Source organism: Gadus chalcogrammus, chromosome 21 (genome assembly GCF_026213295.1).
Source record: "Gadus chalcogrammus isolate NIFS_2021 chromosome 21, NIFS_Gcha_1.0, whole genome shotgun sequence".
NCBI classification, from domain to species: domain Eukaryota; kingdom Metazoa; phylum Chordata; class Actinopteri; order Gadiformes; family Gadidae; genus Gadus; species Gadus chalcogrammus.
This window is the reverse complement of record NC_079432.1, coordinates 10638864-10666838: the sequence shown is the minus strand read 5'-3', so window position 1 is coordinate 10666838 and position 27975 is coordinate 10638864. Positions and strand designations below refer to the sequence as shown.

Below are 27975 nucleotides of genomic sequence, written 5' to 3'. Positions count from 1 at the left end.
CAAAAGGGTGGGACTTCCTGTCTGTTCCGGATGCAATACATTGACCGAGCAATAAGGGCTTGGTCGCCCGTTGTTTTCAACACAACGGTACGCCTTCGGATAACGTCCTTACCTGTCTAACGACGATGCCACAAGCGTTATAGAGTCAAATCGGCGATGCTAACCCCGAAAGTACTTCGCTGACGAGTGTGTGAAAATGTCTGATGTCACCAAGACTATCCAGAAATGGCATGCGAGTTTCAGTAAAGGGACAGACTTTGATTCGTGGGGACAATTAGTGGAGGCTATTGATGAGTACCAAATGTAAGTTCATCAACATGTGTCATACAATTGCCTCTTATCAGTTTAAACTGTTTTCTCAGCTGTTCAGACAGTGCATGTATCATCTAAATACCCTTGCCCATGCATTGTTGCTCGCCATCTATATGCTGTTCAGACAGTGCATTTGTATTACCAATTCATGATATTAAAAGCAGCCTTGGACCAGAGATATCGGACTTATTACCACGTTTCCCATCATTCAAGATAATCTGCGGCCATACATGTCAGGTTGAGAGGGGTGTGTGTGTGTGTGTATACAACAACCTTTTTCAGGTCACAGCCAAAGCCCTTTTGTTCTTGTAGCCTAGTGCAAGCATTTATATCCCTCCTGAAAATAATAATAATAATTATGCACCTTATCATGTATCCTCCTAAATTATATGCATTTTGGAAATGTTTAATATGTGATAAAATACAAAACTTGACCTGCTCTCTTTACTTTGTCAATAATGGTTGATCCAGATTGGCACGCCAGCTCCAAAAAGAGGTCCAGTCAACCAATTCCACAAACTTCACTGAAGATCAGAAGGTATTCAAGCTGAACGTTTGGCTGGTACATATTCGAGGATTGCGATGCCTAGTTTGAGGGTTGAGCATAAATATAGCTTTCTAATCTCAAATTAGGTTTAAAATATAAAAGAAAAGGGAATAACTAGTTAAGTCAGATACCATGTCTTTGAATGTATTTGTGCACATGGTCTGTTAGAATGGTAGAATGAATTGGCATATTTTTAAATACATTGTGTAAACTACACCACAGCATGGAGCCTGAGGGAGAAAACAAATTTGTCTTCTTAATTGTACACATTTGTTGCTCTTCAGAAAACATTAGGCAAATTTGCAACATGTCTGGAGCTGAGAAGTGCAAGTTTGCAGGTCTGTATCAAACTGTTATTTTGCTTCTATATGTTAATTGATTTTGTACAATCAATCAACATACTCTTAATTATGAGTCTTTAATAATACCACTTATGTTGTGTATTTTGTTTGTTATTGTTTTGGCATAGTGCTCACAGCCAACGGAAGACTTCAGGTTAGAGGAGCTGAAGACGTTGGAACCCAGTTAGTATTAATCGACTCGAGGGGAAATAATGGTGCATTTGCAGCCAACTCATTTTGCAGAGGCAAATAAACACACTTTGACTTATGTTTATGTCTTTCTCCATAGTTATAAAAAATATACTGACTTACAACAAAGAATTCCCCTTTGATGTCCAGCCGGTGCCATTAAGGTAAGACTCAAGAAAAAAAACATCCAACAGCCTTTATTAGGGAGGTTTTCCAACACTGATATTTATATCAGTGTACCAAAATACATTTTGGTACACATCGTCTGATGTTAAAGAGACATTTGATGCAAAGTCATGGTAGACATTTTACATTTGTAATTTAGAACATGAAATCTCAATAAGCAACCGTCAAAGGTCTTGAGTCCGTCTAGTGTATTAAAGTATTTAATAGCATTGGTACCTGGTTTGGATGAGGCTTTAGCGTTGAGGTATTTCTTCCAAAATAACATGATTAAAACTTTGAAACCATCAGAAAAATCCTAGCTCCAGGGGAAGAGGAGAACCTGGAGCTGGAAGAGGAAGAGGATGCTGCAGCAGGAGCTGGGTCTGCTGAGACCTTCCCATCTCAAGTATCAGGTACTACAGCACGCCTACACCACCACCACCAATGCATCATTCTCATCTTCGCTAGGATTAGCTTTTAAACCCAGAGGATCGCCAGACCTCTGTGATAACACAGTTCACCGGATGATACCATCCCCATAATCGTAGCCTATTGTCAGAAATGTACACACACTAAGCTGCTAATCAGTGGTAAACATCAGTGAAAAAACTTGCCCCTATTGGCTTTGCCTCTGCAGTTCATTGTGCACTCAACTTTGGTGCAGTTCGGTATTATCATTCACTTTCCTTTTTGTTAAAAGCAACCTAATGTGTGAGATCAGGAGTGTCTCACGAGGCTGGCGTAGTATGGGGCTTCCTTACAGTATGTGTATTTTAAAGCATACTTGACCATATTTAGAATGCCATATTTAACCATGGTCTGTTACAGGTACATTGTTACCACGGTTACCCTCAGAGCCCAGCATGACACTTCTTACACTTAGGATTGATAAAATTGGCTTGAAGGATGCTGGCCAATGTATCGACCCCTACATGACCATCAGTGTAAAAGGTATGTATGTGCATGTATATATTCCTTCTATTGCTACAGCTGAATGTGGATAAATAATGGGGATGATAGGGATCCATTAAACAACAATATTTCTTTAGAAATTAGTGATAAATAATGACAAATAAGCATCATTATGGTTGGAAAGATACCCTGGCATTCCATTGCACCTAGAATGTTGATGTTCTGCTTTTCAATTTCAATCAAACCGCTAACTTGTCTCCTCTGTTCAGATGTGAATGGGATTGACGTGAACCAGGTGCAAGATACCCCTTTGGCCACCAGGAAGGAAGACACCTACATCCACTTCAGCGTGGAGGTGGAGATCCAGAAACACGTGGAGAAGCTACCCAAAGGTACCTCCTTTAGACATAGGGCCGTGCTGTTTAAATGCACCATTTTCTGACCAATGCAGGGGTTCGGTGACCATGCTTTGTGTTGGTTCAATAGCATGAAACTGTGCGTCGTGTTTTTATAGTTTTCCATCATTGAATTTAAACCTATATTTTACCTTTTTGTTCAAACTGTTTTGTGACTTATTCACATTTTTTTATTTTTCAAAATGATGTGTGTCATGAGTGTCTAGAGACTAAAACCATTATATCAATGACTTATTTACGGCAGCCATAATTTTTGTTCAAAGTTACGAGTGTCTAAAGACTTAAACAATGACAGAGATTTGTTTTTCCCTCTAAATCAATGTAGGTCTATGTAGAATATTGTTTTGCAATGATAAACTTACAGTGTAGTTTTACAGTTTTAAGCCATTAACTTCCAATGTTTAAAATGTTGAACACAAAACAAGGCACTGGGTACTTCATTTAAATATGTCCAATGTGTTGCAAAAGTATCAATACAATGAGAAATAATACAACGTAATTTCTGTTTTGTTGATTTATCTGCTGTCTGCAGGAGCGGCCATCTTCTTTGAATTCAAGCATTACAAACCCAAGAAGAGGTTTACCAGCACAAAATGCTTCGCTTTCATGGAGATGGATGAAATAAAGCCCGGCCCAATTGTGATTGAGCTGTGAGTCTCCTTTCCAATGTCTGAGTCCTTATACTAAGGATGCACAGATATGAATATTGAATGTATGGCTAATTAATGGCTGTTTCTGATATAAAATTGATTTCAAATTACCGTTAAACTACTGGGTAACATAAGTAGTGAAAAAGTGATATCTCCAGTTAATCGTGTCTTCATGGTGTGTCTGTTGTGGTGTCAATGACCCATTCCTTCTGTTCCTAACTGCTTGTGCCCCAGGTACAGGAAGCCCACTGACTACAAGAGGAAGAAACTCCAGCTCATGACCAAGAAACCACTATATCTCCACCTCCATCAGACGCTGCACAAGGACAGCTGAGGGAGAACCTGCTACATGCCTGGAACTGCCTGGTGGCACAACTTGTTAAGCTACACACCCACATCAGCCTCATCAACCGTTCATAACCCCGCCAATCTTTGGTGTGAAGCATTAACACAGCAAGTCAGCAATACTTACTTGAACCACGTTTGGTTCGCTTTTCCAACCGCGCTATTGAACGTGCATTTCAGATTTTTATTTACTCAAACCAATAGTGACACAATTGAGTCCTCGTCTGCTATGGAAATTCAAGCTTTTATCTTTTTGGGGTTTTAACCAATGAAACTACTTGAATGGATTAAATGCGAACAGATTTCAAATTAGGCACAAAAATATATCTTTTGTTTTAAATGATGTGATGCAGTCCCAGTAAGATGGAAAAGACAGTGCTTCCTGAATCACTTTACATTGAATATGGTTGGATTCATATCACATGGGTTATCGCTCCATTTGGAATATAATGGTAATGTCAGGCGATTAATTTACCCTCAAAGATAACACTAACTGATTGAACATTTGTGTGTGTGCGTTTTATATGTGTATGCGAGGGCATGAATGAAGAATCATGTGCAGTATTTGTGGACATACAGCAAAAACATATCAAATATTTACACTGCTTTCATTTCTAATAAACTTTACATTTAAAACCTGCCTTACTCTTGAGTTCTTTAGTATTTTTGGCTATGTGTAGGTATAGGTGTATCTTTACCAAAGATGTGCTTCGAGATAATACTTTTTTAGTATTTATTGACTTAACATCAGGATGCATAACTTGTAGATTATGTACTGGATGTGACATTGAAACAGTTATGCCATCTAGTCTGAATTGCTTCATTTTGAAGAATGAAAAGCTGTGACAAAAACATCAACTGGCTTTGAGGTATTTGAAAAGAATGCTCTCCCACCCTGTGCCGTTTGAAATGGGTCCGGATCATGGACTCCTGCATTCCTGTAGCTTCTCGTAACTTTAGCTATATAAATTAGGTCGCCCAATAATCGACAGAGAATATTTCCATTTTATTCCTAGAAAGTCTTTGAAAGTAAATCTTTAAAAAACCACTACTAAATGTTTCCTTGAGGCAATTTAACTCGGAGGGATTTGCCAAATGCTCTAACATGCTTCAACATCAAGAGAGATCATACAATGTATTAGTAACTGTAACTGCCACAACGCATTCCTAATAGAATGCAAATAGATCCAAGGCATTCAGAAAAAAATCAAGCACTTTCATGTTCAACGTGTATAACCAAAGAGAAGCTTACGGAGGATTTTGCACTGTTTATTAATAAAATTTCTAAGATCATACTAAAATAAGTTATACATCTGGCCGTCAAATTACACATTTCCTCGCACCGTTTTTTCTAAAACGCCCTGCCCCACATTTTCTTAACTATTTCCACAGGAAATGACATGAAGACAAAAAAAGTTTCCCCTCTTAAAAAACCCTATTTGCTAAAACAAAAAGTTCAGTCATTGAATAGAAATATTATTGCACAATAAGCATTCTTACATGTAGCAATCCTCTTCCATAATCATACAATTTCCCGCAACACGATTGATTTGATACTGAAATGCAAATATGTTTTTAATAATATAATTTTTTTCAATGCAGTTTTTTTTCTCTACATAATTAAATGAAATGATGAAGTAGGAAAATAAATCAGAAATACAGACAGCATCCTTGATTATAGTGGTCAATGTGGGTATTCTTCTTGCTGTCTGTCAGTAGGCAATGGGTTTGGTCGTCAAGGCTCGGCCATACTGGTCATGGAGTTCACAGGTTCCTGGGGGGCCGCGTCCCGCCGACCCTGTCCAGGGCCGGCCACCGCCGCGGCGGAGGGGGGCCGGTGGGCGTCTGGCGGGGGCGCGTGCGTGTAGCCGTCTCCGTGTGGTGGTTGGTGAGGCGGGACGCCTCCTGGAGCAGGTGGGTAGGCCTGTCCGGGAGGGTACCCGGGTCCGGGTGGTCCTGGTGGTCCCGAGTACCGCATGTCAGGGGAGAAGGGGGGCTGCGGTCCCATTGGTCCGCGGAGGCCTGGTGTGGGGATGGACCCAACGGTTTGATTCAGTGGGGAGATTCAAAGCTCAAAGGACAAACTGCTGCATGCATGCACGGCAAGTGAGACCTACTGGTACTATTTCAGCTCATTGTGAACACGATTGTACTAAGAAAACTAGCAAACCACCGGCGGATTACTGTTGGATATTTAATATCCAATATCTTACTTCCGCTCAAAAACGAAGACTTTCAAACTAGATGAGCTGCAGCGGTATGCTGCGTTCAATCTCACGGTACATTTTGCTGTGCGGACGCTGCTGGCGGGCGGTCAGTACTATAAAACAAGTCGAACTGGGGGGGGGAAGAAGCTCCCCCTAGATCACAACAAGAAAATGTTAGCCAGCTAACTGTTACGACCCTTAATATCAACAGCAATGAAACCTTGGCAGACCATAATACAAGGAAAGCACGTGCTTCCAACAAAAACAACAACTACCCGACCAACCCTAAACCGGAGCCGACCAAGAGCCCTGTGACCGATGAGTCGACCTATGAGGGCTCAGCCCTAGAGCCTAGTCCCGCCCTCCGGCCCCCTTTACCGTGTGGTCCGTAATGTGGTGGCGGCAGCTGAGGCCGCATGTGGGGCGGCGGCGGGCCCCTGGGCTCCGGCCGGGGGTTGAAGGCGTGTCCGTTGGGCGGGCGGGGGCCGTACTCCCCTCCCATGTACCCCGGCGGCGGGGGGCCACCGTTGGCCCCCGGTGGCGGCGGCCGGAAGTGGAGAGGGGGAGGGGGCGGGCCGCGGGGGCCCATCATTCCGGGGAGCGGGGGGTACATGGGGCCGAGCGGCGGGGGCCGGTACAGACCCGGCGGGGGTGGGCCGCCGCGCGGGCCCGGGGGCAGGAGGGGCCCGTCGTAGTGCGCGTCGTGGGGGGACCCCCGGGACGGGTTGGAGGGCGGGGAGTCCATGATGGCGGAGGAGGAGAAGGAGCCGGGGCCCTGGGGGACACAGAGCTGGGGTCAGTGTGTGTGTGTGTGTGTGGGGGGGGTCTTGTAAGGCTGTGATGTTAAGTCACACGGGATGAGTCAAGACAGAGCCCAGAGGAAGTAGCAGCAGTAGTAGTGTGTGAGCCCAGGGTTACCCACTCAGAACCAGTAGTCATACACCAGCATCCAGAGCAAAAATCAAGCCTCAAAACCACGCACAAACACACACAACAAGCACCTTCGCTCCGCCACATAACTGCAGTACATTGAGGTAACATTCCTGCAATGCTGTGAGAACCACAAAAATAAATCACAAATCCAGCCCACTGATTAAAAGAAGCGGAAACACTCGATCTCCTTCCCAAAGTCAGCTGGAGCAAAAAAAACCAGAGCGAGCTTTATTCAGTGTTAGGTCGTCTTCACACCTGGTCTTCTGCTTCCTTCATACTCACTGGCTCTGGTCCCTCATCGCAGGCCTCAGCCAGGGGCTCAGAATCGACAGTCTGCTTTCAGACATACATGGGCGGGCATGAATTCAGGGCCCAGCAAGTGCAATACAGATGGCACAGGGGTCACGGATGGATAAATAATAACGGGTCGGTTCCAGAGAGCCAGAGTGAAGGCGCTTACCGAGTCGTCCCTGGTGGCCGGAGACGAGGTCCGGGGGCCCGACATGTCTGAAAGAGTCCAATGAATGACAATAAATAAACCACATTCGAAAGTTTAAATTCAAAAAAACTTTCCAGTCCCTCTATCAAGAATGACTCCTGCAGACTGACGCACCCATTCGAGGGGCGTGTTTGTTGTCGTGGTAACGGCCCTGCGGGTCAGACGGAGGCCGGGGACCTGGGAGAAGAACCAGGAAGACAACATGAGATTAGATACATGGACCCGTAGACAGTAGGAAGGCAGTTAAGGAGGTGCAACCACCAAAGACATTACACAGCAGCACCTTTACCCACCCCTAACGAAACGGGCCAGTGAAATAACAAAGAAGGGCTCAGGGCTGGGACTGACCGTAGCGATCGATCCTCCTGTCCCCCAGTGGGGCGGAAGGGGCCCGCCGGGGGTCCTCCATCCTGGTAGGGGGGGACGGGGCCCCGCCGCTGACGGGAGAGGGCCCGTAGGAGTCCCCTGCTGCTGCCGTTCAATTAGAAACACACAAGGGGAAAAGCAGCGGGCAAATTACGGCCTTTTTGTTCAGAAGGCTCGTTTTAGCTTGTGCAAAGGAAACAACGGGGGTACAGTTGAGTGTGATGGCGGAATAGACCAGTCCATACAGAGTCAAATTTACCCCAGAAATAAATGAATGTTCCCCTTCGGTCAGAGCAATCAGAGCCAATTGGGAGCTCAATTTAAAGCACACAGTTAACAGAAGGGGAACGTCCACTTTTGTTTGGAGATGATGCAGGCGGTGTGTGCTGTGGCTCCACCGCCCTGCCACCCGGGTTCCTATTCCACAGGGAGAAGTGACGGGGGACTCTACCTGGGCGGGCCCCGACGTGTCCCGGGTTGGGCTGGAACAGGTGGGCGCGGTACTCGTTGAGCTGGGACGACAGCAGACCCAGCCTGGTAGGAGGTAAGAAGGAACACAGTGACACGTGGCAGATTGGAACGAATGCTATTCAAACGCAGATAACGGCGGCGAGGTTTATCGAGCAGACCGTCGGACCAAAGCGCACGCGTGGATACGACACTCACTTGTCCCGCAGCCTCGACGTCTCAATCTTCTCCTGGTTCACCGCTCGCTCAGCCGTCCGCGCGCTCATCTGGACGCGAGAGGAATAGACGGCATCGTAAAGGGTCATTGAAGTAGATTCACACAAAACAAATCCTCTTGAAATTAAAAATAGAATCCCATCAAAATAAAAGCAGAACAGGACATCCTATTCCAACGTACCCAATTTGAATGAGTCTTATTCTCCTGCTCTTTAATCTGTCAGAAAGACAAAAACACAACAGAAAACAACGGCGGTCACAACCAACACAGACTCGGGAGCACGGCGATCAGCGCGGCGGTGGAGTGGGTGGGCGGCGGCGTACCTGTTCCTTGTAGGCCACCTCGGCCTTCTTCATCTGATCCTCCATCTCGCTGATGCGCTGCCGCAGCAGCTTCACCTGGGACTCCGCCTCCAGGGTCTTGCCGCCGACCGTGGACAGCAGGGTCTCCTTGTTGCGCCGCTCCATCTCCTCTTTGGTCAGTTTCCTGGACGGGACGCGGGCGAACGTGAACGGACACATTGAGCCGCGTCGGTTTATGGACGAGGGGCGGGTTGACACCGACTGCGGCGGCTGCGTGCCTCAGAGGATGTGTGTTTGAGGTGGCAGGGATGAGGGGCGACGATGGCGATTATATGTCCTGACAGTGCACGAGTCGGAACCCAGCACAAGCAGTAGACAGCTACGCGTCGAGCTATGCTATGATTGTGTGGTTAACTGAAGATAAGGGCAGATATTGCAGAAGGCATCGTTTTCCCCCCAAAAATAATTGCATCAATAGAACACCTCCAACATGATCAAAGCATCAGATCGCAAGACCAAAGGGGAAGGAAAGGGTCCAAGGCTTTTCCTTCGACCATGAGGGGGATAAGTGACACAAGGGTAGGGAGGTGTTTACGAAGGTGACTTACTGCTGCAAAGCATTCTGCTTCTGCTGGTACATCTCGGTCAAGATCTCATTCTTCTGCTCGAGGATCTTGTACTGATTTTCAATGTGGCTCTTCTCGCTCTTTATGGTGGCGATGGAGTGCTCCAGCTCCTGGTGTTGCTCTGCAGGGAAGAACAGCAGGGGCCAGTCAATTATAATGTTTGAGCCCCAACCACTTCAGGAATAGTCCTGTACACAGCATTACCATCAACTCATTGTGGAATATCTCTAGTATTTGAAAGACCTTAACCGTACCACACACCCACCCACCCACCCACACATTGTGGTAGAGAATTGCCCTGAACTCAATACAGTTTAAAATGCGATGGCATACCTTCAAGCACCTTCCTAGTCTTTTCCTCATTGAGGAATTTGGCCATGAAACCGTTCCGCTCCTCTTCAACCACAAACAGAGTGGTCTGGACCTGCAGAAAGCAGACATAAGCCCTTAGACACAACTTAAAGATAAATAACTAACTAACTTAAAAGTTGATGAGTGGCATTTTGAATATAATTGAGAATTCAATATAGTTAATTCAATCATTTGATATTCTTTGACAAGTACGATTATTATTATTGCAGCACATTATTTTGTTATTTCTCAGCCTCGTCGAGGAGCGAATCAAACCCATAAGGAAGAAACATTCTTAATCCAAGTCAATAGTTAAGGTACTTTACCAGTGAAACGTCCGTCATCTGCTTGATCCTGTTTTTTATCATCGTTTTCTTATCTGTCAACAAGATGGGGAAATTAAAGTCAACATTCCAATCGGTTCAAACACCAGCTCTCAGAACGTGAAGGCCTGTACACACACACACACACCGAACTGAAGGCCTGTACGCACACACCGAACATGGCTCACCGTTAGGTAGCTCGCCGTTGGCTAGTACTTGTGTGTCCCCTTTTTGGCAATCAAAAGCATCCAGGTCACCCAGAAGATTAGACAGTACCTGATGGAATAAAACACAAAGATGTAGACCTACTCCGACGCACACACACGATAAGGCAAGGTGAAGATGAATGTGATCATTAAAACCAAGGGTCAAGGGTGTAGCAACATGGACAGTGTTCAGGACGGACCTCCACATTGTGATCTTTGAGGGTGACCAAGTCTTCAAGCTCCTTCTGGGACTTTTGGTAGAGCTTGATCCGCTTGTTCAGGTCCTCGTGTTTTTCCTCCCAGCCCTTCATGGATGCCTTGAGCTGTAGGAAACATCAAGTCAAACTAAGTTATTCTTGGAAAAAAGAATGAATCAAAATCAATTGCAGAATTGCAGCCCCACAGACATCAAGTTTAATTTCCTCTTACCTCATTGTTTTGTTCCTTCAGCACTGCATAATCCCTCTCTAGACATTTCTGCTGGACTCTTCGTGCATTCTCGTGCAGCTTGGCCTCATCCAGGAACACGGTGGCCTGTGGGAAGACACAGCAGGCCGGTCATTTAAAGCACCATCTAAACACGGGCCGATATTAGTGAGGGTGAACGGCACACACCTGCTCGAAAGCTTGCTTGCTCTTCTTCCGGCTGAGCTGCAGCTGCTCGTTGGCCTTCATCAACTGTTCGATCTGTTACATGAAAACAGCAGCACAGGGCTATTAAGGCAAGGAGAGGGGGAGGGGTGGGACAAACCAATGAGAATTCACACTTAATAAAAAGGTAGGAGATGAGACGTACTCTGGCGTTGTCCCTCTGATTGTTCGCCTTCTGCTCTTCGAGAAGCGCAGAGTGGGATCGGACTTCCTCTTCGAATCGCTTAGTTTGTTTTTCTGACTTTCCCAGTTTCCGCTGGAAGCAGAAAAAGCCATGTTCATCATCATCAAGATCACATCACCCGTCTTTCTTAATTTAAAGCCACATTAAGAAGACTAAATTAGGCTGCTCAATACAGAAAAAGTCCAACAACACTCTTGGTAGGTAACCATCAAATCGATATCTATAGATAACATATGTAGCTCACCTCTAGCTCCTTATTCTTTCTCTGGGCATGACAAGCGCTTTCTTCAGATTGTTTCTTTTTTTCGTGTAAATCCTGAATCTGTGAACAGAGGCATTTCAAAGAGAGGGATCACCGTGTTGTTCTAATGATCCCAATGAGAGAATATAAATATAGGTCATATTATAGGTCATTGATTCACCTGGATACCGGACTTACCATTTGCTGAAGCTCTGACACCTTTAAAACCGCATCTTCTTTTCCTTTTTTGAGCGATGTTATTTGGTCTTTAAGCCACTTGTCAGTCACTTTACAGAACACAAAGAAAAACACTCAGAACACATGATTGATGTAATCATCTTTTCAGATCATTCAGATAAGTCAATTTAATGTTAGGACTTACCAAGATACTCCTTCTTTTTGACCTTTAAAAAGGGATACATTCGAAGATTACGAGTTGATAAAATCGTAGAATAATCGTAAAAAAAAGAAAAGAAAGTAACCAATTTAAGATGAATAAATATTCTAGCTGAAATAGCTTAAATGTATAATCCCTAACATTCCCAAGAATGTTTCATGCAAAAGAAACACACCATTTTAAACTTCTATGAGAGTTCAGAAATGTGTGTGTTAATAATGCTAGTGTCACAATGCTTACAGCCAGAAGGGTATTCCATATGAAGACAACGATGGTGAAGACCCCCACCAGGGCCGTGACGATAACGGCTTGCCAAGGACAGCCCAGCAGGGTCTCCCCCGGCCGCCATTCTTCTGGCAGAAGGGAGATCACCTGGGTATACACACAGGCAAACACATGCAGACATGGGCTCAGGAACACAATGTTGGCAGAGAGGATGGAGCGCTGCATGGGACTTTATCAAGATGACACACTAGTATTACCATAGCCTCCGACACATGGACTGTTGTAAGAGTGACCCGGTCCAGGACTTGTTAAATGTGTATCCAATATCATTAATTATTTACAACCTCAGGCAGTATCAATCCCTTTCAGATGGAAACCTTATGAACTACTCAGAAAACAACCTGATCGTATGTATGATTTAACCAACGATTTACATACAACAATAGTGACAGAATACATCATTTTCACATCAAAGACAATGGTACGCCACTCTGCTCCCAGTGGGATATTGCAAATGGTTAATGAAACATTAAATAAGAATCAAAAGCTGGAAGCTAGTCAAGCCTTTAAAAAAGGGCAATCGAAGCATCATACTGGAATGCAATGAGCTCTGGCCAGCAGCACGGCCAGATAAACCTTTGAGCCAAGCATGATGTCGATAGATCAAACATTCCAGATTGAGAAATAATCATAGATTAGGGCCTATATTTTACGAATACATTGTGTTGCCTGGATTATAGTCGAGTGCATGGTTACATTGTAAAAGAGCGTTTTGCCCTATTTGCACAACAATCTCAAGTTTTACCGTTTGGAAATTGTTCATTTGTTCAATTAAAAGGCCAACACTACTATAGCACAGGGCTCAGATATCGTTATCTTGTCAGGGTAATCGTTTGTCATTTAATATTCTGGAACGAGACCGACTAAATGTTGTCTACTTACATGCTGTAGCTCCTTTATGAAAAACAGGTATAGTTGATCTAATTTGATCACAGGGCGGGATACATCACTCTCCATGTTTTATGGCATTAACCCAGAAAACACTCCCGGACTGAGGCAACGCGCGCTATCTGTCAGCAGGCAGCTACCACGAGCCTCCTACCGCCCTACTTTGAAGCAATGTATCGTTAAACCCAACGAACATCAACCTCAGCCACCACCTGCAGGGTTGTATACATGGTCAACGTCATGAAGACTAATTGATCTCGATATTTTGAGGTCGGCGGTGTTCGTAAAGCGGTCCACGAAACCCCATCCGCGGTAAAACAGAAAACAGAGCTGACCAGCTGATTAAGCTAACACGGTAAGTAAAAAAAAAACGGACAGAAAACGCTACTTTCGCTTTGAATGTATAGGAAGACGCAAATTGAGGACAGGCACACTGCTCTAGGGCCACACAGCGATTTAACAACGCTACTTCAAACGTCGGATTATTTGAACCATAACCACTTAAACTACATATGCTGTGCTAGTCGGATAACAGCCGGTTGTGAGTTGAACTTCAGCCCTACGCTACCCAACACGTCAACAGAGGGGGAGGACAGGCAGTGCACCTTGCTGCCATTGCCTCCAGAAACGCCGTGCTAGAGACCCCTAGTGGGCCAACTGAGCACATGTTCCGAGCATCATTCTGTTTGATAAAACATTCAAATCTGGGCTGAACCTCAATAACTGTAGAATAACACATCATTAACACATACCGGAAGTATAATCACAACTGAAGATGTTTGATTTGTCTTTAAAATATCCTACATTAAAAAGTAAAAGGTCTGATTCACCTAGATAATATCGAGGGACATTTAATAAGACAATAGCTTACATATAAATTAAACCATATTCCCACTGTGCAAACCAATATGATTTAAGGTTGACCTGTCCCATGGTCATCGAGAGTATCTTTACATGGTTCTATAAGGGTCTATATTCAAGCTTTTCTTCAAACTCACCACGATCACCCAATGGGTCACACTTGTCTTCATCATGGAAAGAAGACAACCACTGTAAAACAGTCCACTTGAGAATAAACCCATTTTTTCTTCTTCTTCTTCTTCTTCATGTAAATCCCCCACTGGCGTCACTGTGTCCAGAGAACCTGAATGTTAATAATAATAAACACCAGTTAAAATAAATTTCAAGCCATGGATTATCACTGTTTCTGACACTGTGTAGGCCTTCAGAAGCTAATGCAATGTCCTTAAATGTAGGAAAAAGGCAAACATAAATGTTGAACTCTTCTTACTTGGGAGATAGACTTGCATAATGATAAGGCTATGGTAAGGGGGTATCATTTGTATATGCAGGGGGCCAAGTTAAACCACCTGAGCTTAAGCAAGAAGATACAACTCTATTTTAAGACGGCAATCGAGAAGCTTTTGCCTCACAGTCAAGACGCGCTCTCGTGTTTCCCCTGTGGTAACTGAACTGTGTGTGCAAGGAGTGTTCAACCAACACCGACCGACGGATCAACAAGCTGCCCACCTGAGGAGCTCTCCATCTCCACGCCGAGTCCCAGGTCAAAGGGCTTCTCCAGGACAGCTGGTGGGATCTTCTGCATGTCTTCCGCCCCACCGTAACTGGGTTGATTGTCTTCGTTCCTGTTGAAGTGTCCCCCGACTGCCCCCACACTGAGGTCAGCGCCCTGGTGGGCCTCGTCCAACGCCCCCTGCTCTGCATCGTTCTCTGGCTGCTTCTCCGTCACGTCGGGGACCACAACGCTGCCATTGTTCTCCTCTGTGGGACCGTCGTCTTGCTCGGCCCGGACGACGGGTGGGGGGATCTCTGCTTGGACTTCTGGGTTGTGTGATGTGTAGTCAGCTTGGGAAACAATTAAATCAAGGAAAATATATTGTGATAGTGTTTTGGTCAGGAATGCGATACACATCTCCATGCTAAAGTGTTCGATACACCTGGATGCTATAGTTTTGGATGAGCTACTTCACAGAGAAACGGCATTCTCATTGAGGTTATCATAGTATAAGCTGAAGTGGGTTCAGCGATGCAAAAGGTACATGGTATTTTGGTTTGCTGTTCTGTTTCAAACCAAGATATGGCTAAAACGTAAAATAAGAATCACATGAAACACTTAAGGGGATAATAAAAACACACCTTGGCGAGGCACTGGTTCTCCATTAGCCGTCAGAGGTGTGCTGTCGCTGGCCGCAGAGTACTTCTGCCGCAGTTTGAACACGAGCTCCTGAAACTCGTCCAGCAGTTGAGCCTCCTCGTCGAACAGGACCCCCTCCTTGTGCTCGCCGTCATACTGCTTCGGGTCCTTGCTGTCCAGCATCTTCTCGATCTCGTCCAGGATGACGTTCTCCGAGGCCTCCAGGATGGCGTCCAGAGACTTCTCGATGTCCTCGGCGGGGGAAATGTCGTTGAGGCGCGCCGCCTGCAGCTCCAGGTCGAGGTCGGCGAACAGGGCCTCGGCCTTGAGGAGGTCACTGAGGCTGAGGAACTTCCGCATGCGCTGCATGTCCTGGTCCTTGAAATGGGCACGCATGAGGGTCAGCCTCAGCACGTCGTCGCCGTATTCCGGCTCCGGTGTCGTGGACGCGTCGCTTCCTGTCGGGGGTTCATACGTTTCTTCGCTGGGCTGGGAGTGTGAAAGGGCGTTTTCGTCTTCAAGTAATTCACCCCGTTCCGTCTCCTCCTCCTGCATATCATATTCTTTTGATGGCAGCTCCTCGTCTGTGTGTAGGTCCTCGTTAATCTCAGTTTCTTGAGTTGCATTGTTTTCCAGCTCTTTTACAGAGTTTTCCGAATCCTGCCTCAATAAGCTGTCATTCCCGTCAGGCGTATCTGTGTCGTTCTCATTGTCCATTACATACCCCGCTTCACGGCGGGTCAATGTTTCCTCTTCTTTTAAATCTCCGGTTCCATCCCCAGCATGCACTGACATGTCCTTGGCCTGCCCTGCATCAACATCATCCTCATCATCATCATCATAAGTGTCTTCATCGCCCTCCTCTTTGTTGTCTTCACCCAGATCAGGATTTCCTGACACCTTGGGCTCGTTGGGTGCCTCAGCGTCCAACAGGTGAGATGAAGGTTCGGCAGGGAGATCTCTTGTGTTGGGATCTTCTGCGGTGGAGAACTCCTGTGGATTCTCTTGTGTCGCCTGCTCGTCAGCGGGCTCAAGCTCCTGCTCGGTTGGGTGCTCGACTGCACCGTGTTTTTCCTCATCGCTTCTTTGGTGATTAAACACCAGAGGCACAGCTTCATGGTCTATGTCTTCTGTGTCCGCCTCCAAAAATATGAGAGTATCTTCGTCAGCTTGATCGTCGTATGGTGGCTCTTTGGCGGGTGGCGTGTTGATATCTACATCGTCTTGGGCGAGACGTTTTTCTGGGGTAATTTCTTCTTGTTTGTCCAGGACGTCTTCTGAAGTCGAAACCTCTGCCGTCCTTCTACCGCCACTGACGATTGCAAAAACAGTGTCGCCAAGTGAAGACCAGCTGTTTTTAGTCCTGGGTATGTCCTCATCATCGTCATCATCTTCTTCCTCCTCATCTTCATCATTATTATTTATAGCTTTTTGGGTTTCACTGGGACCCTCATTAGGATGGCCACTTCCAGGAACACGTGGCCTAATCATCTCATTCTCCCCATCTTTGATTGGCTCTTCACTCTTTGCCTCAACAGAGATGATATCACTGGCAAACTCCTCATCATCATCATAATCATTATCATCTGCGGTATCTTCGTCTGGTGTTTTGGATGTCATTCTTAACTCTGGGACACTCTTTGTCAATAGGGAGGCAGATCCAACTGCAGCCTCAGGATCTTTTTCAGGGACTGGTTTAACCATGGTCTCATCATGAGGGCTAGCCATGCCAGTCTCCTCATTATCACTGGCAACGGTGGATGTAGGTCCACCTGCAGTAGAATGATCCTCTGGAGGGACTGGGTCAACCGTGAGATCATCTGTGTCTCCCCCATCGGTTTCACGTTGGTCCGATTCAGCGTTTTCGAGAGTGGAATCTCCAGCAGTTGGTGGTTCATGATCAGTAGAGTGGTTCTCATGAGCAGCTGAGAGGTCTGTGTGGGTCTGGGTCACATCAGATGCAGCCCCTGGCTCCTGCTCTTCAGCTTCTTGTCTGGCCGGCTCTGTTGTCCCTGCAGGCAGAGAGTCTGCACTTGGCTCCTCTGGGAACACATCTGTGTTATGAGAGGCATCTTGACCACCACCATCATCTTCCTCATCATCATCATCGCCGTCATAAATATCATCATTGTCCATAGACACAATTTCAGATGGCCTATGTGTGTAGCCTAACAATGAATCTATATCGTAGTCATCATGACCATTAAATCCTGTGTCGAAGCAGACAAAATCTGTTTCCTGAAAGAAATAAGAAAAGTACAATTATTCATTAGCATTCTTTAAGTTGTTTTTTATTTTCTGCTCCAAGACGGTTACAGAACGAAGAAACGTCACAAATTAAAATATTTGCATTCCAGCCAAATAACAGAATGGCAAAGCCCTAGATGCATCATGAAAATGTTAGATTTCGTACCTCTGTTGGAAGTACTATTTCAGTTTCGGTATATACATAGTTAACTTCAATTAGGTGCTCTGGGAAGTAGCCAAATTGACGCCCAACCTATTGACAAATAAGGAAAAATCATGTTAATGGTTATGACCATACACACCTACTACAATGTTTACACAGTAAGGGTTAGATATTAACAACAATTTACTTACACTTCCCGCCCACATGTCTGTTCTCTTGCCACCTAATTTGTAGTACACATAAACATTTTCAGATTTCTTGGCGGACAGGAATCGACAATCCGGTCCTGAGAAATCATCAATCATCTTCCCCCGAACAAGGAGCACTGTAAGGACACAAAAGCGAAAAATTACAAACAAGTCTTAAGGGTACGTACAATAAATATTATGTCCAGACACTGGAAGGTGTATTAGAATTGCTACATTAAATGTTCTTTAATAATGTATATTGTAAACATCATGATTGTGTTGTTGGTGCTAGGATCATATGTTGATGGTGAAGGTAACTGTTAGTGATCGTCAGGTTTGTCATTGCCTTTTTATTGAGGTTGTTGCAATTGCTCCAACTAAGTCATATTGTGTATGGGAATTAACATTATAGACAAATATTACATTCATTATTTAATAATTCACTAGCACTTCAATACTTTTGGACCGAAGCAACCCCTCCATACTTTTGAAACGAGGCAACCCCATAAATATATTAATTACATAAGTACAGATTGTCCTGCTTAAATTGGTTGTTTGCTCACGTATGGCATTGCAATGAACATGAGAAACACTGATGTCAACATCAGCGTACGTGCGCTAATGCCGGTGGGTAGCTTATTAGCTGCTAGCCTTGGCTAATACCAACAACCGTAGCAAGCCAGGCCAGGACTGCCAGGCAAACAGCCAACACACGGGCCGCCTGAACGTGTACTTTGAGGGATGTTATCTTGCTCCCCGTGTCAATGTGCAGCAGATAGACATCGTAGTTGCAACTTTATGGGGGGATTCAGTTCGCAATTATCGACTCGCAACAGGTCAAAGATAAGACGCAGTTTACAGCTAGCTGAAATCAATGTGAGCGGATGGAGGCATACCAAAAGTCACAGTGAGGCAACAACAAACAAGAACTTACTACTGCACTCCTTGTCTGCACATATTTTGAGGTCGGAAAATCTTCTATCCAAAGCGGTAATTGATCCAAAATAAAATATGAGTAATAACACGCATTTTTGGTAGAAGAGCGCAGCTGCCATGGTGGCAGTGTATTGACCGGGTGCCGCCTGGTCTCTCCTCTCCTCTGAGGAACCAGAGGCCGACACGTCAGCAGATCCGGCTGCGGGGTATTCCTCTACTACTCCATAAGACTCCGATTCGATTCGAAGAAGTTTCTAGTACAAACTTAGGGTCAACCAACCCACTCAGACGTGGACACAGACGTATAACAAAAAAAATCCTGATCTTCTGAATACAAAAAATAAAAAAGGGAAACATTAAAAAATCTTCTACCGCTTTAAAGCATTTATCTGAAGTGCTGGAATTCCACAGCGATGAACAACAGCACACCGTTGTATTTGAATACACTTTGAATATGTAACGATATTAAATAAATAGATGCATCATCCACGATTAAAAATAGAAGTATGCAGATTAGTGGGTATTCATTAGATGTAGGGAATAAGATGTGCTTATAAATGCTATATGACTATTGACTACACCAGGCCACTATATCCATGAACTGTTACTATCATTATTGTAATTATGATGCTGATGCTGATAGTGGTTATTATCGGTAGTAGCTCTAGTATTTCCTTAAAGCAGTCCTGATAATCATCTTCGTAACAGCAGTAGCCTGTTTTACTTGTTGTTTGATGTAGTATTTATCAGCTGCATCTTCTTAATCATAGTGGTAGAGGTATAGTCCGTCGACAAGAGATAACCGGAATAAGGTTGGTCTTTGACCTCAGTAGCTCAATTAAATGTGCATATACTAATTCACATATTCATGTCACATCAGCTGTGTTTTGACAGAGGAGTTTGGATATGGAGTGTTTGGGTGAATTGGGTGAAGGACTAAGGTTTCATCACCATCCAAATTGCAGTTCAAAAGGTACGTTTCAAGAAGTGGATTGAACCCTAGGGTTAACCCCTATGCTTTCATAATACAGCTATGCTAAGGCCAACCAATGAATGAAACCCCAATAGTTATGTTACACAGGCTATGGGTTGAACGTACAATAGAGGGCAGTATAGGTAGAAATTCGATACAGAGGAAGAAGAGTGTATCGCCCCGCCCTTGGCCCCGCCCCTTTCCCTACTGTTACTTCCGGGTTGCAGCCCAGTAAACATGCTGGGTGATGCGTTCCTGCAGTGTGTACATGGCGATATCAGAATTGGAAACTAAAATAGCCAACTGATGTAAATGTGATTTCTCATTTATGCGTCAATCTTAATAACACATTTCATTTTAACGGACTACAATTTAAAGACGTTTACTATTCGAGGTATGTCAGGACTTCAATACATTGTTATGTTGGTAACACATTTTTATGGTGAGACGTTTTGTTGCTATTAGTTCTTTAAATTAGCGATAACCTTAACCCCAGATTAACATGTAGCCTTATATTATACATATAGCCTTATATAATGAGACTTTATTTACGTTTATGCTTTGTTATTATCACATTTTAAAGTGAAGGCTAATTAAGCTTCCTGTCTCTTTCTATACCCTTTTATAGGATTCTGATCTAAACGAAGACGATGGCCGACCTAGAAATGCAGCCAATAACAGATGATACCTCGGATGGAGATAGGAACACGGTCTTGAACTATCCAAATGGATCAAATGATAAATCAAAGCTGCCTTTGGCTGATTCCCCATTTTATGGTAAGCTGTTATTTTCTCCATTCGTCAGTTAACCTTAATATTACTTCCGTATCGGTGTCCTGGCCCAACCAGGCTCATTCAATCTGGCCCCCTAAGCATTCCCCTCTATAATTGGCTGACTCATTAATTCCCTCACTCTCCACCTCAAGCTGGTGTGTGGTGAGCGTTCTGGTGCAGAGTGGCTGCCGTGCATCACCCAAGTGGTTGCTACACACTGGTGGTGGTTAGTGAGGTCCCCCCTTCACTGTAAAGCGTCTTTGAGTGTCTAGAAAAGCGCTATATAAATTAAATCCATTATTATTATTATTATTATTAACATGTTGGGAGTTATTTCAACATAATTGTGTGCATTGTCTCCGTAGACCATCGCATTGAAAGTGGGTTTCATCAGAGCACAAGGACCTGCTGTCTGAAAGTTAGAAACGCCATGCTGCACAATGATTGGCACAAGGCAGGCCAGTACATGGCCAGTTACTTTCAAGCAATAGAGGACACAAACGTGTCTGTTGCCCAGCAGCACATGGAGGTGGGTAACGTTTTCATTAGAATGAACTTGTTAAGTGACTGTTAAAAGTGACTTATTTTAACAGAGTTCGACTCTTTCAGATCATTTGGAAAACAGGAACAGACATTCTCCACCATCTTCCGAATGTAACGATGGAGAACTACAACGACTTCTATGAACAAATGAAGCTCTTGGGACTCAATAATTACCTCTTGGTAAGTAACCTCAAATCTGCCCTTTGGTAGCCTTGTCATTGCAACCATTGCTATTGTTCAAACTGCATTAGAAACATCAAGTGTCTGAAGAATAATAAATATTCAAATCCACCCACCACCCAAAAAAACCTGGAAAAGCAATAGTGCAGTTTTTCATTGCCCACGACTGTGATACATGTATTAGTATGGCATTTAAATGTACATTTTGAATTTATGCTTATTTATAAGATTTGTAACTTGTGTGTGTGTCGGTATGTACCTGTAGGTTAGCCTGGAGCACAGTTTTCACCTGATGGTAAACGGGCAGCTTGAAAAGGCCAGGCATCAGCTGTCGATGGCTGAGACCTGGAGGCACGGCAGGCTGTCTGAGAGCCAGTCTCAGAGGGTCAAACTGGTGCAGGCCTACCGCAGCCTACTGGACTACTTCACCTGGTGCGACAAGAGGGAAAACTTCTCCACAGCGGCAGGTAAGAAGAACACACGGAAAGGGCAAGCAGAACCGCGAAAGACCATGCGAAACGGGCTTTGGAGGGCACCTTACCACTGTAGATATCCAGATTTTAGCAAAACGGGTAAACGTATATAAATATAGGGGGGCTATGGTTTGATTGGTTTGGTATTGGATGGTGCCGAATGAACACGCTTGACCGCCGTTCCTGGGGCAGGCTTCTTATGATTGGAAGGGGAAATGTTATACATTATTCCCTTAAAAGTTGCACAGACCCCTTTCCCTTGTGATTTAATATGATGTTCAAGGCGGTGTGCATGGAATCTGTGTAAGATGAATTGAGGGTCACATATTGTAATGGCCATCAGTAAGAGCTTGTGTGTTCAAGTTTGAATGATATGGTCCTCCTCCCTCCAGCTTTAAGTACTGATGAAATGGCCGCGCTGGACATGGAGACCGTCTACAAGAAGTCCACTGTGAACTTGAAGGAGATTTTGAAGAACCCAGGTGTATGGGATCCCTTCATACTTTGCTACATCGAAGTAAGCCGAGCCCTTCCCTGCTCCGATGGAACGCGTGCGTCCAATGTAAAACAGACTTTGTGCGGACCAATGACTATCAATTATTGAAATTATTCTACTGCAATAGAATCTCTTTTGTCATAGCATTTTGTTTAATAAACGTTTAACAAACGATTCTAACATTTGAGCATTCGTTTTGTATTCCTCTGGGTTCTCATGGCAGATGCTGGAGCACTACCAGCAGCACGATGAGATTTCCAAGATTCTGGAGGACTACGCCTACGACGAGTCCTTCCCTCCCAACCCCAACGCACACGTCTACCTGTACCGCCACCTGAAGAAGACCGGCGCTCCGGAGAAGAAGCTGAGGCGTGTTTTGAAGGTAGAATCAATTGTTTTTTTAAATACCTTATTTATTATTTATCTGTTCGTTGTGAATGCGTAGTATGGACGCCATCACCACCAGACACCACAGAGTTTCTAAAAGCAGGTTTGATGTCTTTTTAGTTTCACCTGCTGTCTTCCTAATTAATTAATACAGCTGAATTCACTGGTGAAGCAGGAACTTGAACCAGCCTAACGAAAGCTTTCCCCCTTCTCAAATTGGATGGAAAACTGCCCAATCTGGCAGTTTTCCTTATGTGCAGCTTAAAGTTGTTAACTTCTAGAATCTAGAGCAACATGCAGAAACAACTTGGCCAGTATCTGTCTCATTAATCTGCACCAAACTAACTTTCAACTGGTTAGCGAGTGCATGTCACCTTTGTATAATCCAATCAAATCCATCAGCAGCCTTTTGTCCCTCCCCTATTACTATAACCTTTTATTTTCACGTGTATCCACCTCATTTTCCCTATGAATTATTTCTAAAAAGGGTCATGTTAATAACAATGCTGTTTTTACCTTCTCTTTTTTTGTGTGGTACCTTGTAACTGTGACCCATGCAGACATAAACTAACCCAGTTTTACCCAATATTGCTTGCATATGTGATGGTCTGAACAGGACTATTAATAGTGAATACTTCTAATGATATACGTGTATCTGTTACCATCATAGGTTCTGCATGACCTGGTCCCAAGCCACGAGCTGATGCCCGAGTACTTTACTCTCCTACTCCGGTCAGGTAAAGACAACAAACCTGCATTAGCAAACAGAGTCTCCTTATACTTCCGGCTCGCGGCCCCGGGAAAAGATCTCAAGCATGCGCAGAACGCAAAATCCAATTCCAATCGAATTGACCGTATACATGCATTCTTAATGCGACTATCAATCGAATAATCTAGGGGTCTTAATCCGACTATGAGAAACTCGATTCGATTTTAGTCAGACTAAGGTCTATACATGCATTTTAATAATCCAATCATAGTCGGACTAAGCCAATTATTCTATTTTCTTGAGTGTCATGTAAACGCATGACACGTTGTGGCTATTTGCATTGATTATAGTGAAAAATCCTCAAATAGTCGGTGTATTTAAGTTAAAGGCATTTTGTGACTTGCTCTGTTGCTATCTGCTTTCACCAGAAAAAGAGGAGGACCTTCGAAAGGCGTTAGACGTGTCTTTACTTATGCTTGACTACGCCTGCTGGAAGATCAACTTGGCCACATGGAAGAGTTTGAAGGCCGCCATCATCAAACTGAAACAACAGTACGTATGTGGAATGTGATCATATTACCTGGACCTCAAAGGGGATTCAAACCCCATCGCCACTTCATAGGTTAAACACTGATGCTACAGTGACCCTTTGCACAGAGGCCACGTCATAAGGCTATGAGAGGTAGGACTAACACAGGGGACACTCATACCACTCCTACCACTCATAAGTAGTCTGCTCCTTTAGTGTACTAGGACACGGGTATAAGACTTACCTTTGCTAGTTTAGTCTACTACCTGTGCGCTGGTACATAAAAGTAGCGCACCAATAATTAATGCGAAGCTCAACGCGTGTGTGTTTCCGACTACGAGACCTATGTGAAAGTGAGGTTTTAAATAAATATCAGACTCTGATCTAATTCTCTGATATGGTTACCTGGTATCTGCTGACAAGCATTGAAGTGTCACATTTATTCTCCGCTTATTGAAACTGAAACTAGGTTGACCCGCGAGTGGGCAGCCCTGACCCTGAATAATAAAACACAACGTGAAAGTCTTTCTTAAAGCTGGTTCAGGGGATTGGTTCTCCCTAACTGAAGACCATCCCCGGTGTATATGGGTTTTTTACCTCGATACTGCTCTCTCCATCGGTAGTAAGTAACGCTATTGAAGCCCAGAGAACGGGCGTATGGTAACGAGCGCTGGCTAAGCCCACCTATGATCCACACAGGAACGTGGACAACTGGAAGGACGTAGTTGGTGACAGCATGGCGTCGAGGCGGGACTGGTGGCCGGCCTTTCACTTCACACACTTCCACGCCAAGGAGGACCTGACCACGGACCAGGCACTGCTGAAGGTCAAAGCCTGGGTGTGCAGGCTCCTGTTCCCAGGTAGTGTGTGTGTGTGTGTGTGTGTGTGTGTGTGTGTGTGTGTGTGTGTGTGTGTGTGTGTGTGTGTGTGTGTGTGTGTGTGTGTGTGTGTGTGTGTGTGTGTGTGTGTGTGTGTGTGTGTGTGTGTGTCATGATCACCAATGGACCAAAATATCTGCAATAACCAAACCAAATGTGGCGGAACCGTGACACAATAAAGCAAATGTCTGATTTTTGTCAAAAAAAAATATACACAGTCCAACTCAATACTGTATTTTTTTTTTCTTTTTTTTTTTTCAACAGACAAGGTCTACATCGTTGAATGGCTATCCCTGAAAAAAACCCTACCCCAGAAAGAGCCCCTACCCCAGAAAGAGCCCCTACCCCAGAAAGAGCCCCTACCCCAGAAAGAGCCCCTACCCCAGATGGAGCCCCTACACCTGGAAAAGACCCTACCCCTGAAAAAGACCCTACCACTGATAGAAACACTACCCCTGAAAAAAAAACGAATACTGAAAAAAAAACAAATCCTGAAAAAACACCAACAAACCTCTAAAGCGATCCCTTAGATTAAAGGAATACTTCACCCATTCAGAACCGGCGTTCTATCATTATAAAATCGCTATTGTAATATATATAAAAATATTTTTTTCCCCTCAGTCTAACCCAGTCTTCCCCCTTGGCCCAGCTCTCCTGATCTAATTTTCTCCCGAGATGACGTCAAATGACGCGTTTGACGTCATCTCGGGAGAACTTTGCCTGTTAGAAGGGCCAAGGACTACAAACCACTGGTTCCGCAAATTTGTGAGCCCACCAATAAAGAATGAGGGGGGGGCGGGAGCTCGCATACGAGATGTAAACACAATGTCCGCCATGTTTCTTCACCGCTTAGCTAGAGAACAAATTTGCAATGTGAAATAGCCAAAGTGGATTTTGAAAACCTATGTTTGGATTCGGGCATTCAGGGCTATTAGTACGAGCCAGAATACAGCCAGGAAGAATTTACACAAATAGAGGAGTAGGCTGCTGCGGCTGCAGCTGAACAAGCCTTGCCTGTTGCCGAGGACGAGGACGAGGAGCCGGAGCGCGCCGGTTTGCTCTGTTCGCCTATAGACACTAACACAGAGTCCCTGTGCTGCAGCGAGTTTCAGCGATGCCAGTTTCTTCTAGAATAAATGGCTGAATCTGGCGACGACGGGGCCATGTGTGTATCCTCTCACCCAGGCTTTACGCCTCATCTGAGCAGTTGGGTATTTGATACATATTTCCGGACCCAGAAGGTGAACTGGAAACGCCAGCCAAAGCTCGCCAGGAGAAACAGACGTCTTAGCACAGAGTGAGCGTTTGTTTTTTTGCTAACACATTGGCTACCATAGTTTTGAGTCCCGGGGAACGTGACAATGTAGTTATCCGAAAATAGCCAATCTTATTGGCAGAGCATAGGCTACGTTACATTAGCTTGAAGTCTGTGTAATGCTGCTATAAAGTCAACACAATGGTTATACTTGACTTTATAATTCGCATGAAATAGAAATAAGAGTCTTCCAACAGAGGACATCAACCGGACTTGAACCCCGGTCTCCAGGGGGTAAGCTCACAGCTCTCTCCACTTCCCACTGAGATATGTAATTTAATTATGTCTGAGTTTATATATGACAGTGCAATAGACATGAAAGCATCATGTTTTTTAAAGATATTGTGTTTTCCACAGAAATTGAGCCGCGGTCTCCAGTGGGTTAGGCAGAGTACACTCCACTGCACCACTGAGGCGATGACTACACAATAATCAATCAATAAAGAGGATATACATGACATTAAAATGTATGTGTGTATTTCTATTATTTCCCTTGTTTTTTTTCATGACGACCAATAAAAAACGCCACTGTTACCCCTTATGTGTTTTTCATAGCGACCAATAAAAAACAACAGTGTTACCCCTTATGTTTCTTTTCATGACGACCAATAAAAAATGACTTATATTATGTTTGACAAATACAACAGTGTTACCCCTTATGTTTTTTTTCATGAAGACCAATAAAAAACAACAGTGTTACCCCTTATGTTTTTTTCATGACGACCAATAAAAAACAACAGTGTTACCCCTGTTTACATTTTTGCGGGGATCCGAACCTGAGCTGTTTAGAGAATTAAGCTCCGAACTTATCAATGCACCATCAAGACACAGATTAAACACAACACAATGGTTATACTTGACTTTATAATTCGCATAAAATAGAGATAAGAGTCTTCCAACAGTGGACATCAACTAGACTTGAACCCCGGTCTCCAGGGGGTTAGCACACAGCTCTCTCCACTTCCCACTGAGATTTATAATTTAAATATGTCTTTGGTTATATATGACATGAATAGACATGATAGCATTACGTTTCAAATTAAAGATATTGTGTTTTTCACAGTAATTGAGCCGCGGTCGCCAGTGGGTTAGGCAGAGTACACTCCACTGCACCACTGAGGCGATGACAATACACAATAATCAATCATCAATAAAGAGGATATACATGACATTAAAATGTATGTGTGTATTTCTATTATTTCCCTGATGTTTTTTTTCACGACGACCAATAAAAAACGACAGTGTTACCCCTTATGGTTTTTTCATGACGACTGATAAAAAACGACAGTGTTCCCCCTTATATTTTCTTTGACAAAGACAACAGTGTTACCCCTTATGTGTTTCTTCATGACGGCCAATAAAAAACAAAAGTGTTGCCCCTTGTGTTTTTTTTCATGACGACCAATCAAAAACAAGTGTTACCCCTTATGGTTTTTTTCATGACGACCAAAGAAAAACAAGTGTCACCCCTCATGTTTCATTTGATAAAAACGACAGTGTTACCCCTTGTGTTTCATTTGATTAAAACGACAGTGTTACTCCTTTTGCTTTTTTCATGACGACCAATAAAAAACAACAGTGTCATAGATTGCTAACTAGCAGAGAGTTGTAAGCACTTTGCACCCTTTTCAGTGGAGGAATTGGACTCCCCAAAGCAATGTTATACTTAAATGGAGCAAGTAAGTTACATATTAATTTAGTCTTTCGGCCTGTAGCATATAAACAAAATGAAGCAACTGTTATTTCTAACTGCATTTGAAGTAGACATTGAGACTCACAAAAAATGGAAGCTATAGGACAGTGATCATGATTTGTCTCAATATCAGAATAACAACAATGGGTCAAATAGCAATGGCTGGTGGAATGGCCATGAAGTAGGTCTGTATATGCAGTGTAAGCTTGTCCAGGGCCTGCAAGTCAGGATGTAGGCTATGAATCTGAATGAAAAGCAGGTAAATAGGTAGTGGCCATCCCCAAAATGCACCAGAATACAGGAAATCAAATCTAT

At 44.1% G+C, this 27975-nt stretch overlaps 3 protein-coding genes across 14 annotated transcripts; 2 read left to right on the top strand and 1 right to left on the bottom strand.

Moving 5' to 3' along the window:
• The first annotated feature begins 24 nt into the window (after nt 1–24).
• On the top strand, nt 25–4536 carry aida (axin interactor, dorsalization associated). The gene is made up of 10 exons (XM_056580984.1): nt 25–303; nt 784–850; nt 1144–1197; nt 1329–1383; nt 1490–1553; nt 1864–1967; nt 2383–2505; nt 2736–2858; nt 3415–3532; nt 3767–4536. The coding sequence occupies exons 1-10, from the start codon at nt 197–199 to the stop codon at nt 3864–3866; spliced, it is 915 nt and encodes a 304-aa protein (XP_056436959.1). The 5' UTR covers nt 25–196; the 3' UTR covers nt 3867–4536.
• mia3 (MIA SH3 domain ER export factor 3) lies at nt 4531–19115 on the bottom strand. Of its 6 annotated transcripts, none has more exons than XM_056580960.1 (28): nt 18709–19115; nt 17778–17911; nt 17590–17676; nt 15179–17414; nt 14552–14887; nt 14020–14165; nt 12089–12220; nt 11834–11855; nt 11650–11738; nt 11455–11532; nt 11172–11282; nt 10991–11062; nt 10805–10909; nt 10576–10698; nt 10358–10445; nt 10173–10225; nt 9829–9919; nt 9478–9616; nt 8891–9053; nt 8748–8783; nt 8549–8616; nt 8334–8416; nt 7865–7987; nt 7631–7693; nt 7478–7524; nt 7273–7353; nt 6463–6859; nt 4531–5899 (listed from the first exon to the last, which is right to left on the bottom strand). In XM_056580960.1, the coding sequence occupies exons 1-28, from the start codon at nt 18827–18829 to the stop codon at nt 5613–5615; spliced, it is 5511 nt and encodes a 1836-aa protein (XP_056436935.1). In that variant the 5' UTR covers nt 18830–19115; the 3' UTR covers nt 4531–5612. The 6 variants fall into 6 exon arrangements, with proteins under 6 accessions (XP_056436935.1, XP_056436938.1, XP_056436937.1 ...); XM_056580963.1 differs by having other exon boundaries at nt 7300–7353; XM_056580962.1 differs by having other exon boundaries at nt 7273–7350.
• taf1a (TATA box binding protein (TBP)-associated factor, RNA polymerase I, A) lies at nt 17410–27104 on the top strand. Of its 7 annotated transcripts, none has more exons than XM_056580974.1 (12): nt 17410–17954; nt 19591–19683; nt 20312–20460; nt 20823–20986; nt 21067–21180; nt 21446–21647; nt 22046–22215; nt 22373–22531; nt 23207–23273; nt 23674–23797; nt 24474–24634; nt 24917–27104. In XM_056580974.1, the coding sequence occupies exons 3-12, from the start codon at nt 20334–20336 to the stop codon at nt 25180–25182; spliced, it is 1554 nt and encodes a 517-aa protein (XP_056436949.1). In that variant the 5' UTR covers nt 17410–17954; nt 19591–19683; nt 20312–20333; the 3' UTR covers nt 25183–27104. The 7 variants fall into 7 exon arrangements, 6 of the variants coding, with proteins under 6 accessions (XP_056436949.1, XP_056436950.1, XP_056436948.1 ...); XR_008893593.1 differs by lacking the exons at nt 17410–17954; nt 19591–19683 and adding an exon at nt 19747–20077 and having other exon boundaries at nt 24917–26201; nt 26325–27104; XM_056580975.1 differs by lacking the exons at nt 17410–17954; nt 19591–19683 and adding an exon at nt 19737–19991.
• Nucleotides 27105–27975: the final 871 nt, after the last annotated feature.

What these genes read in the sequence shown, in the direction of transcription:
- aida (XM_056580984.1), top strand. Translation starts at nt 197, where the DNA reads ATGTCTGATGTCACCAAGACTATCCAGAAATGGCATGCGAGTTTCAGT. An exon ending in CTTCCCATCTCAAGTATCAG is followed by an intron (nt 1,968 to 2,382) that starts GTACTACAGCAC and finishes GGTCTGTTACAG; the next exon opens with GTACATTGTTACCACGGTTA. An exon ending in CATGACCATCAGTGTAAAAG is followed by an intron (nt 2,506 to 2,735) that starts GTATGTATGTGC and finishes TCCTCTGTTCAG; the next exon opens with ATGTGAATGGGATTGACGTG.
- mia3 (XM_056580960.1), bottom strand. Translation starts at nt 18,829, where the DNA reads ATGGCAGCTGCGCTCTTCTACCAAAAATGCGTGTTATTACTCATATTT. An exon ending in TGACCCATTGGGTGATCGTG is followed by an intron (nt 12,221 to 14,019) that starts GTGAGTTTGAAG and finishes GTGTATACCCAG; the next exon opens with GTGATCTCCCTTCTGCCAGA. An exon ending in ACCACATTACGGACCACACG is followed by an intron (nt 5,900 to 6,462) that starts GTAAAGGGGGCC and finishes TCCCCACACCAG; the next exon opens with GCCTCCGCGGACCAATGGGA.
- taf1a (XM_056580974.1), top strand. Translation starts at nt 20,334, where the DNA reads ATGGCCGACCTAGAAATGCAGCCAATAACAGATGATACCTCGGATGGA. An exon ending in TTGCCCAGCAGCACATGGAG is followed by an intron (nt 20,987 to 21,066) that starts GTGGGTAACGTT and finishes CGACTCTTTCAG; the next exon opens with ATCATTTGGAAAACAGGAAC. An exon ending in GTGCAGGCTCCTGTTCCCAG is followed by an intron (nt 24,635 to 24,916) that starts GTAGTGTGTGTG and finishes TTTTTTCAACAG; the next exon opens with ACAAGGTCTACATCGTTGAA.